Source organism: Capsella rubella, unplaced genomic scaffold (assembly GCF_000375325.1).
Source record: "Capsella rubella cultivar Monte Gargano unplaced genomic scaffold, Caprub1_0 scaffold_1, whole genome shotgun sequence".
In the NCBI taxonomy this organism is placed as follows: Eukaryota; Viridiplantae; Streptophyta; class Magnoliopsida; order Brassicales; family Brassicaceae; genus Capsella; species Capsella rubella.
Window position 1 is genome coordinate 17380531 of NW_006238923.1, and position 12311 is coordinate 17392841.

The window sequence follows — 12311 nt, forward strand, 5'->3', positions numbered from 1 at the left end:
TTTTTCTTTTTTCTTTTTTTTTCTTTTTTTTTTTGTTTTGTTTGTGCTTCTTCTTCTTCTTCTACATCTTCTTAAATCGCAACGTGCGTTTTCATGGGCTCTGACGCTGTTTGTCCCTCCAGTCCTCACCATTGTAGTAGATATTTTCTTTTAAATTAATTTCCCAACAATAAAAACATTTCTTTTCCTACACACATTATAAGAACAAAAAAATGTAAAAATAAAAATGCCAGCTTTTATGCGCCTGTTCGCCACATTCATACTACCACCAAAAGGACATTCGAATTTCTTTTTAAAATATATTATTATATATGTTAATTTATTACAAACTTTTGAACTACTATAGTACATAATTTTACATTTAAAAACTACTCTGGAACATTTTGTTTTAATAAACACATTAGTTAGTAATTTACATTTTTTTAAATATACGTTAACATACATGCTTCCAACGGTTTGTATGCTTAACATTTTTACTGTTCATGAAACGGCTGTCATTTACGATGTTTGTTTTGTTTTGTTACGTGAATTGAATTAATTTAAATAAAACGACGAAAATAGCAAATTTATGGCTGGCAGAAAATAATAATGCCAATTCGCAAAAGGAAAAAAAAAAAGTTACATAATAATAAAAATTGCCAAGTTGGCTTATAAATGTAGGGCATGCCACACACAAAAAAAAAAAGTGAATATTACATTTCAATCCCTATTACGTTAGTGATTATTTATTGGACAAGATTTAGCCACGAGTCATTATCAATATTTTTTTTTTGCTAATTAAAGTATTCGATGGTTAAGACTTAAGAATTTTATTCTAATTATTAATAATATTTTTGGGGTCATGACTCATGAGAGATTCCCCCCAACGGCAAAAAGAGCACGCCGTTGAAATTCAATTCAAACCAGAGTCTTACTAAAATCGACCGGTCAAAGGTCAAACCAGTATTGCTCTTACTTTATTTTTCATCTTTTAAAATGATTTTTATGATTGGCAATTAAATTAGTTTACGTTTGGTAATCTCTCCTAACTGTAACTGAGAGATCTTAAAGTGTTGATTAAAGTAAAAAAGAGAGAGACGACTGGGCACGACGGTAATATTATAGATATCGAGAGGATAGAAATGGTAATTTTTACTTAGCGGTCGTATTTTCTAATTTTATTCACTTCGGTGATGACCCATACAACCAAAAACAATAAGAACATCGTTGATATGTTTTTAGAGTGGAGTCAATAATTGACAAAACAACTTCAAATTTCTATTTTTTTATCTATATAATAATGTTATTGAGGAAAAAGTTATTTTGTTTTCATTCAAAAAAGACTATTAGGTTGACAAAGAAGCTTTAGTTAACTATACTTATACATCAAATCTTTTTCACAGTAGCCCAAATCATTTTTTTTAATAATATACTCTTATGTTATTTTTATCAAATAAAAATACTAACCGGTAGTAAAAAAATGTATTTCAAAATTTTTTTTATTTACAATATTATTTTTTTGGGAAATATTATCAAAAGATAGACATAAACTAATTAAATGGACTGGTTGGTCCGGGTTACTCACGTTTATAGGGAATCTAATCGTCTAGCAGATGGGTTAGCCAACTATGCTTTTTCTTTACCGCTTGGTTTTTTATCTTTTGATGGTTGTCCAGCGGAGTTTGTTCCGCTGTTGTTGGAAGATACGAATGGGACTGGGATCCCTCGACGTGTTCGTTTGTAGTCTTGTGTTTTTCTTTTAATAAATAACAGGAGACTTTGTCTCCTGTTTCCGACCCAAAAAAAAAACTAATTAAATGGAGAATTTGTTATCTCAAAAATAATTAAATCGAAAATTAATTGAGGAAAATGAAAAAAAAAAACGAAACCGTCGACATCTAAAAAAGACGAGAGGGTATGTTGTAATTACGCTGATATACATATATATATATATATAAATATATAATCACTAGTTCGCTTTCCGAGCGTCTTCTCTCTCCTTCCGCTTTTGTCTCTGCCGAAATCCATAAATCTCTCTCTCTCTCTCTCTCTCTCTCTTCCTATTTAATCGTCACTTCACCGCCGGTGAGAAACTCGAGAGGGTTATTTGAACCATCGTCGGAGGTTACTGACGGTAAAACTCCATCGAATCGAGGTAGTTAGCTTACAGGTGGAGCAGTGACAGCTAAGTGAGAAAGGCGGCGGAAAATTAAAATTATTAAAAAAGCAAATAGAAGTCGAGAGAGCGCACACAAAAAAAAAAGTAAAAAAGTAGAAGTAGTTGTTGTCGATGATGATGACGAAGATGTTGGTGGAAGAGATTCGTATAGGGTTTTCTAATAAGCGGTGTTCGCTGTTTACGAACTCTTTATTGGAGTAAGTTAAAGCGCCAGAGAGAGTTTTTTTTTGTTTTTTTTGGGTGGTGGTGGTGGTGGTTGTGATGGGGAGAGTGGCGGTTGCGTTTGCCGCTGTTGCGGTTGTGGCGGCTTGTTCTGTTGCGGCGATGATGGTTGGAAGGAGACTGAAGAGTAGGAAGAAATGGAGGACTGTTGTTGAGATTTTGAAAGAGTTGGAGGATGATTGTGATACTCCCGTTGGGAGGCTGAGACAAGTTGTGGATGCTATGGCTGTGGAGATGCACGCTGGTTTGGCTTCTGAAGGAGGCTCTAAGCTTAAAATGCTCCTCACCTTCGTCGATGATTTGCCCACTGGGTAAGATTTTTTTTCTTTTTTTTTTTTCTGATTTGGGATTTTTTTTTTCCTTGGATTGGTTAACATTGGTTGAGTAATGTGTGAAAGATGAAGACTTTCTTCTGTCTCTTCTGTTTGTCAAGATTTATCAAGATTTAGTGATCTCAGGTTCTTTCTGGTTTCTCTACAGTACATAATCTAAAGTCTTTAATTTTACTCTTTGTTCGATCATGTTAAATTTGTTTGCTAAATGTTGTCAAATCGAATGTTTTGTTGCTTGATTCTTGCATATTACATTCTCTTGCTCAACGAGCTATTAAGGGTCTCTCGTATTCGAGCTTAAGTTGGAGCCAGGGAATTAAAAGAAGTGTCAGTGGGTACCATTTTGCAGGGACAGATCCTTTGATTCTGTTCTCTTCTTTTCGTTTATGTGAATTTTACATATCCGGTAAAAAGCTTTAAGGGCTTCTCCTTTTCTTTTCCTTCTCTCTTATCGCTTACCTTTACTTTGGTATCTTGTTCCTATCCACTAGATTGCTACTGCTCAAGGAAAATGAAACTGGTTTCTTCATATTGTAGCCATTGGATTCTCTCTTCTTTATTTGAGGAAACGTATTTCATTTTGTTTGCTGGTTTTAACTTTCGTATAGACTCAATCATTGTCACTACTAGACTGGTTGTTCAAATATTAACATCCAATCATTGCAGTTGTGTATTGTATTGCACTGACTTACTGCTTTTATTTCAGGAGGGAGAAAGGAACTTATTATGCACTTCACCTTGGTGGCACCTATTTTAGGATTTTAAGAGTTCATCTGGGTGCCCAAAGGTCCTATCTAGATGTTCAAGATGTTGAACGACATCCAATACCTTCGCATCTGATGAATAGCACCAGCGAGGTGACTATTTTGCTGTTTATTTCTTACCAGTCTTTGCATATTATATAATGTAAACTACTTAATTGAGTCTCTATTGATTTTTGTCTTCACATGATTGCAGGTTCTTTTCAACTTTCTCGCGTTTTCCTTGGAGAGGTTTATCGAAAAGGAAGAAAATGGGTCAGATTCACAAAGTGTTACAAGGGAACTTGCATTCACGTTTTCATTCCCTGTCAAGCATACTTCTATTTCTTCAGGAGTTCTAATCAAATGGACCAAAGGTTTTGAGATTAGTGAAATGGTTAGTATAATGAATACTTACGTTACTTTTTATATTTTTTGCAACCTGTGGTTGACTTTCAGATAATTTTTGTTAACTTTTAGAATAATTTCAGCTTGCACCAACTTGATAGAATTACACTCCTTAACATGAGTGAATGACCCTTAGTGTATCTATTAACTGTGTAATGATTTTGTGGCAACGCAATACATCTCTTGGAATTTGGTGTGAGTACAGCATAAGCTAAACAGTTAAATGATTGTATAAATTTAGGTTGGGAAAGACATAGCTGAATGTCTACAAGGAGCACTCAACAGAAGAGGCCTAAATATGCATGTTGCTGCTCTTGTAAGTGTTTTGTCACTGCAACGTAATCCTTTCTTTGGCAAATTTCTTGCACTTTGAGTGACAATTCTTTGATTTTTCTTTTTCTGCCCATTTTTACAAGCTGGACTCCAATAAAATATCTATGTAGCTGCCCATAAATTCTGATGAAATGATGGTTTGTTCTGATTTCTGTTTCCTCTTTTGAGCAGGTGAATGATACTGTTGGAGCCCTGTCACTTGGATATTATCATGATCCAGACACGGTTGTAGCAGTTGTATTTGGAACAGGTAGTAATGCATGTTACTTGGAACGAACTGATGCCATAATCAAGTGTCAGGGTCTGCTTACAACTTCTGGAAGCATGGTACTAAGAACTATTTCGTAGTCTAATTGATAAACTAGCTAAATCATGCTTTAGATCCCAGAGAAATAAATGTGAAAGAATCATTCTTTCCTATTTTTCAGGTAGTCAATATGGAGTGGGGAAATTTTTGGTCCTCTCATCTGCCTAGAACTTCATATGACATTGACTTGGATGCTGAGAGTTCAAATTCAAATGATATGGTATTCTTTGCCTTGCTTTCCCTCTTTTACTGTTATGTATTGCCCAATGAGTTATCATTATCAGGTGAATCAGTTAAGATCTTTTGGGTTTCTCTTTATAGGGATTTGAGAAGATGATATCAGGGATGTATCTGGGTGACATTGTTCGTAGAGTAATTCTACGCATGTCACAAGAGTCTGATGTCTTTGGACCCACCTCGTCCGTATTATCTGAGCCTTACGTTCTAAGGTATATATCCTCTCGTTACCTCTGGCTTGAAATTTGATGATTGTCTAAATTGATCTTTCATCAAATATCTTCTGCCTCAACCCTCAATGAACATAGATAGTTTGATTTTCTGTATTAAATATCTAGTTCACAATGTATTTTTCTTTGTGTATTATCGAAATGACAAGCATGTCTACTTCTATCTCTCAGTACAAATTCAGTCTCAGCTATGCATGAAGATGACACACCTGAGCTGCAAGAAGTAGCAAGAATCTTGAAAGACTTGGGGGTAAGTTAACATGTTCACAATTATAGCACCTTTGATGGAACTTGATGTTGGAAAATGTAATTAAAACTTGTAATTACAAATGAACAAAACAGGGATCAGATGTCCCGTTGAAGGTGAGAAAACTAGTGGTGAAAATATGCGATGTGGTTACACGAAGAGCAGGGAGGCTAGCTGCAGCAGGGATCGCAGGAATCTTGAAGAAGATAGGGCGAGATGGGAGTGGAGGAATCACGAGCGGGAGAAGCAGAAGCGAAATCCAAATGCAGAAAAGAACAGTAGTCGCAGTAGAAGGAGGTTTGTACATGAACTACACCATGTTTAGGGAATACATGGAAGAAGCTCTGGTGGAGATATTAGGAGAAGAGGTGAGTCAATACGTAGTAGTGAAAGCCATGGAAGATGGTTCTAGCATTGGCTCTGCCCTCCTCGTTGCCTCGTTACAGTCATGAATCAATCATTCATAGGCTGCGTTCGTATTTATGGTTTATATAAATTGGTTATGTTCGTCCGTGTGTGTGTATATAAATTATTCAATATTCGTTTGTTGTTAATTATTATTATTATTATTGTTATTATTCATATATAGCTTTTGTGTAAATAATGTTTAGGAAGGTTTTATATTATTTTTTTTTTGGTTTCTTCTAATGTGTATTAGAAAAGGGATAGGTATTGGGTGTTTTTTAAGAAATGATTTACAATATGTAAAGGTAATGATGATGATAAACGAAATGTCAAATTGGTTTTTTTTTGTTGTTGTTGCTATTATTTAGTGCCAAAGCCTACTACTATAACGACAACAATCTTTGCTTTGTAGATCCGATTTGATGAAAGAAGAAAATAATCTTCTCTTTTCTATCTTAGCTTTTGTAGCTAGCTAGCTAGCATCATCTTTCCAAGAGAATAATGTTTCATAATTCATATAATAAAAATCTATTGAATCATGCAAGATAGCTTCCTCTTCAAATGCAAATAGAGAACTCCATCAGACCACAGCCTCTGCAGCTTTGCCATTCATCTCACTACTGATTTTAAAAAGCACTTTGCAAACATGCTTGTGTCTCTCTACTCTCTAGCATCAATTTTAAATCCACTTTTAAGAACTTGCCCCCACGACACATATGTTGTATGTCTCAATCTCATTGGTCACCCATATTTCCATCATATGATCTTTAGTTTCTCCACTCTGATATAATTAACAAAAATTATAATGTTCTTGTCTCACAACAGAGAGAGCCATAGTATCATTAACTTGTGCTTCTATTTGATGAAAGGCCGGCACACACAGAGGGTTGAAAAATCAAAACTCTATACCTCCCCTTGCGTTGCATCTTCCTCGACAAAAATAAAAAGTAACAAAAGACACTTCAATTCACTAGTGGGCTTTGCTAGTTTTGCTATAGTGGCTGGCTACGCTTACAGATAAAGGGTGCAACCGTCATTTCCAATGCTTTCAATCTATACTATTAATTGGGAAGGACAACTTGAAGGTAAACACCCCCAATTTTGAAAAAACAATTTCATGAAATATATTCCAGTTGCCAAACAGAATTAATGACAACAAAAAAAAAAAAAACAAAAACTATCTATATTTATGGAAATCATAATAATCTTTTACCATAAAAAGTGGACAATTAAATTCAAAATTAAATATATGTAAACATATCTATTTTGAATATACATAAACATATTTAATATTTTAATATACTTTCGAAATTAATAATTTATATAGAATGAAATCTAATAAAACAGAATCATCATATATCTAAAAAAACAAAGAAAACATTTTTTTTAGAAAAATCAAAAGATAACAAAATATGTTAGCATATGAAATAATCAACTAATCAAATTCTACATAGTATATATACATAACTGATCATATCATCAAATTTTAAAAAATTATATAATTTTAAAATTTAAATAAAATTTAAATAAATCAATAATTAAATATTTGTTTGCTAAAATCATGCGAATAAACATTTTAGATCACATAAATTTCTTATTTTCACATTAAAAAAATATTCATATTCAAAAAGCAATCTAGCAATTATAGCACAAAAGATATCTACAAAATTTATCATTAATTCAATTAGTTAATGATTTTTTATTTGTTCAAACAGTTAGTTAATGCTTATTCTAAACTTCTTTTTTCTTATTAATTTTACACAATCTTAACAAAATAAATCTTCATCCATGGCAATTTACATATCATTACTATTATCAAATATTAAATAATTGATTTATCAAATCATAAACTACATTTTGAGAGTATAAACATATAGAATTTCTATTAAGATTAAAACTAAATAACAAGTGGATATATCACATTTAAATGATCTTAACGACTTATTACCAATTTTAAATAATAAATGGATTATGTTTTTATGATTTAATCTAATTGAAAACAAATAAAATGTCAAATTGGTATGATATAAATGATATAATAAATAAATATCTACAAACATTATCTCACATATACGTACAATTTTAAACTATCCTTGACAAATATGATATATAAGTTTTGGATAACCGGTTGAAAAAAAAAAACTGGTAGTTATATTTAACTCTCAAAATCTCAAAATGTTGAACAAAATTCAACTTTGGGACGTATAAATCTCTACTTTTGGACGATTATATAAAATTTTACATATATTAAAATTATATTTAGTTACATGTAAATGGTGTTATTTATTAAAAAAAATATAAACTTATAGGAATGGATATGAGACGGGAACATATAATTCGAAAAAAAAAACATTATCTGAATTATTTCTCATAAAAAAACAAAACATGATTAGATATAATTGTTATGAGACATGGTCATAAAGTTAATTTCACTTTCAACTTTCAAATATAAAACTACGAGTACGATACGAGGACATGTAATTTAAATTGTTAAATTTAATTTCCACTTTCCTATTAATTTCAAATATTTAGAAATATTTAAATGACGAGAAGAAGATAACGTATACTTCGGATAACAAAACTACAATAAATCCATGTATTAAAAAAATAGAGATACTTAAATCTTTAGAAAACAAAAAGGCTAAAACATGAATCGTTGAATTGAAGAAAGTAATGAGAAATAAAGATGAAACTGAAAGATCAGTAAAATTAAAAATCGAACAAGGATTGTGTACGCTAGGATTACAGACAGTGTCTTGTGAATGAAAATGGTGGGAGCATGTGACTTAGATTGATAATTAGATTTTTATTAGTTTGATAAAAATAAATATTTAAACGAGGAATACGGGTATCCTGTCTAAATCTTTTACCAAGTTTTTTATAATAAACATTGCCAAATGATTATGTTTTAAAAAGAAACGATTATGGGACGAAGATTTTATGACAGATAGAAGACGGGATGGGACGGGGCGGGACGGGACGGGTCAGGACGAGACGGAAAGGGACATGACGGGTTTTCCATTATAAACTACACATAAAACAATTCAAAGTAAAGCTAAACCCAAATCCGATTTAACATGTCTAAGCAAACAGTTAGAAGTGTTTTGATTAGTTTAAAAAATAAACACGTTATATCACTTATCATTTTCATTTAAATAATTTTAAAATTGTATTATGTAATACAATATCTATATTTTACAACTGTATGTCTATATATAGTTTATCAAATATACTCATATAACAAAATTTTACCAAAATAGCATCTAATTAAAAAATCGTAATTTTGTAAAAATAACCCCGCACGTACGTGCGGGTCCATCACTAGTAATTTATTAAAAAGGTGAAAGAAAAGGGAAAAAAATATAACTCAAAAACAAATAATATCATCGTCCTCTCATTGGTTGGATGATACTGAGTAATGAGTAGATGATACTGAGGGTATTGGGTTGAAAAATCAAAACTCTATACATCTCCCCTTGCATTGCATCTTCCTCGACAAAAATAAAAAGTAACAAAAGACACTTCAACACTAGTGGGCTTTGCTAGTTTTGCAATAGTGGCTGGCTGCGCTCATAGATAAAGGGTGCAACCGTCATTTCAAATGCCTTCAATAATTTATTAAAAAGGTGAAAGAAAAGGAAAAAAAAATATAACTCAAAAACAAATAATATCATCGCCCTCTCATTGGTTGGATAAACATGTAACTTTCAAAGGTAAAATCATTAATAAATATATATAAATGGTTATATCGTCGCCCTCTTCCATCTTCTTCTCATCCACTTCCAGCGTAAGATCAGACTTAGTCCAAATCCAAAAGAGAACAAGACTTCGAGAGAGTGAGAGAGCACTGAGAACGATGACTTCACCATCAACAAGAAAGCTTCACGTTGTTTCACCTGTTCCTGCTGATATCGATATAGCTAATTCCGTCGAGCCTTTACACATCTCCCAGATTGCTAAAGATCTCAATATCGACCCTCTTCACTACGATCTCTATGGCAAGTATAAAGCTAAGGTAATCATTCCCCTTTTGCTTTATTTCTCTCAAAAAAAATGATTTATTCATACTGTATGTATATCTCCCCCTGTCTGTCTCTACTCTAGGTTGTTGTCGGTTTGGGACTTGTCACACATGTTTTGTGATTAGATTGAACAAGGATCTTTCAAGAACTCTGTTTTTGGCTATATGATACTGTTTGTTCTAATTGGTTTGAATCATTTTTTGTTCAAAAACATATTAATTATCAAGAGATTGCTAAAGACTGAGTTTTTATGAGCTTGAGCAGGCTGTTACGTAGACTCAAAGTTTATAACTTTCGATTGATTTTGGCTTCTTTTTGCCTTTATCATACCAATTACTAGCTCTCTTTTTATTGTTCAGTATTCTATTACTTATTTTTGTCGGTAGTTTCTGATCTGATTTAGTGCTTCGGTTTTCTGATCTAACTAACTGATGATCTGTTCTTTCTAGGTTTTGTTGTCTGCCTTTGATGAGCTTCAAGGACAAGAAGATGGTTACTATGTTGTTGTTGGAGGGATTACTCCGACTCCTCTTGGAGAAGGCAAGAGTACTACCACTGTTGGACTTTGCCAAGCCTTAGGCGCTTACCTCGATAAGAAGGTTTATATCTTTCTCTCTTGCTTTTGTATGAGCTTCTCTTTTTGTGTTGATTTTTGAAGTTTTGTTGCTTAGGTTGTTACTTGTCTTCGCCAACCATCACAAGGACCAACCTTTGGAATCAAAGGAGGTGCAGCCGGTGGTGGGTATAGTCAGGTGATCCCTATGGATGAGTTCAATCTTCATCTCACTGGAGATATTCACGCGATCACTGCTTCCAACAATCTCTTAGCTGCTGCAATCGACACTCGGATTTTCCATGAGACATCTCAATCCGACAAGGCTCTTTTTAATAGGTTGTGCCCTCCTAATAAAGAAGGGAAGCGTAGTTTCAGTGACATTATGTTCAGGAGATTGACAAAGCTTGGGATCTCCAAGACCAGTCCTGAGGAGCTTACTCCCGAGGAGATAAAGAAATTTGCTAGGCTTGATATTGATCCTGCTTCCATCACGTGGAGAAGAGTGATGGATGTTAATGACCGGTTCTTGAGGAAGATTACTATTGGTCAGGGACCTGAGGAAAAAGGTATGACCAGAGAAACTGGTTTTGATATATCTGTTGCTAGTGAGATTATGGCTGTTCTAGCTTTGACAACCTCTCTGGGTGATATGAGAGAGAGGCTTGGTAAAATGGTGGTCGGTAACAGCAAGGCCGGGGATCCGATAACAGCGGATGATCTTGGTGTTGGAGGAGCCTTAACCGTTTTGATGAAAGACGCTATTAACCCGACACTCATGCAGACACTTGAAGGGACACCTGTCCTTGTTCATGCTGGTCCTTTTGCAAACATAGCTCATGGAAATTCATCGATTGTTGCTGATAAAATTGCTTTAAAGCTGGTGGGACCTGGTGGATTTGTGGTAACAGAAGCAGGTTTTGGTTCTGACATTGGGACAGAGAAGTTCATGAATATTAAGTGTCGTTACAGTGGATTAAAGCCTCAGTGTGCGATTGTTGTGGCAACTGTTAGGGCCTTGAAAATGCATGGTGGTGGGCCTGATGTTGTTGCCGGGAGGCCTCTTGATCGTGCTTATGTAAGCGAGAATGTTGCCTTGGTTGAAGCTGGATGTGTGAATTTAGCAAAGCACATCTCAAACACAAAGGCTTACGGTGTGAATGTAGTTGTTGCTGTGAATATGTTCTCAACGGATACCGAAGCAGAACTGAATGCAGTTAGAAAATTTTCAATGGATGCTGGTGCTTTTGATGCTGTGATTTGTTCCCACCATGCTCATGGTGGTAAAGGAGCGGTAATCTTCTCTCTTTGAAAACTAATATTTTCTGATGACAGTAGATATGCAACTTTTGTTTGTGATCCCAGCTTAAAAAATGAATTGTTCTTGGAAATGTTGTAGGTGGATCTTGGTATTGCGGTTGAAAAAGCTTGTCAAAACATTACACAGCCACTTAGGTTCCTCTATCCATTGGACATTAGCATCAAAGACAAAATTGAGGCCATAGCTAAGTCATATGGAGCCAGTGGTGTTGAATACTCAGACCAGGTGATTGATTCCTGGACCAACTTCATTTTGTTTCATTGATGTTAAAAGAAACCTCTTTATGTTAACACTTGTTCGTCTGGGATATGTAAGTACAGGCAGAGAAACAGATTGAGATGTACACACAACAAGGTTTCTCGAATCTTCCCATATGCATGTCGAAAACACAATATTCATTCTCACATGATGCATCGAAGAAAGGAGCACCTACAGGGTTTGTGTTGCCAATAAGAGATGTAAGAGGAAGCATTGGAGCTGGTTTCATATATCCATTGGTTGGTACAATGAGTACAATGCCTGGACTTCCTACAAGACCTTGTTTCTACGAGATTGATATTGACACTGTCACTGGAAAAGTTCGTGGCCTTTCTTAATTCTGGTGGATCAGTCAAAGCTGTGCTTCCATCGTTTCTCACTTCAACAATAAAAAATTGTGATTGTATTTCGAGAGTTTTTCTTTTTTTCGTTTGTGAAATGAATAAAACATCTCTTCTTGTTAATCTCTGAAAAACTGACTCATCATCTTTTTAAACGAATAATAAAATTATAAAAGTATATTTTTCTTTCTGATTTA

General features: G+C 34.0%; 2 protein-coding genes across 2 annotated transcripts; both read left to right on the top strand.

The window, feature by feature from the left end:
* Positions 1-1994: 1994 nt before the first annotated feature.
* Positions 1995-5953, top strand: LOC17899502 (hexokinase-3). The gene is made up of 9 exons (XM_006307252.2): positions 1995-2691; positions 3419-3569; positions 3670-3849; positions 4102-4176; positions 4365-4520; positions 4622-4720; positions 4822-4949; positions 5139-5217; positions 5310-5953. The coding sequence occupies exons 1-9, from the start codon at positions 2420-2422 to the stop codon at positions 5664-5666; spliced, it is 1497 nt and encodes a 498-aa protein (XP_006307314.1). The 5' UTR covers positions 1995-2419; the 3' UTR covers positions 5667-5953.
* Positions 5954-9387: 3434 nt separating this feature from the next.
* Positions 9388-12302, top strand: LOC17898945 (formate--tetrahydrofolate ligase). Its single transcript, XM_006306926.2, has 5 exons — positions 9388-9634; positions 10091-10240; positions 10313-11488; positions 11594-11740; positions 11836-12302. The coding sequence occupies exons 1-5, from the start codon at positions 9476-9478 to the stop codon at positions 12109-12111; spliced, it is 1908 nt and encodes a 635-aa protein (XP_006306988.1). The 5' UTR covers positions 9388-9475; the 3' UTR covers positions 12112-12302.
* Positions 12303-12311: the final 9 nt, after the last annotated feature.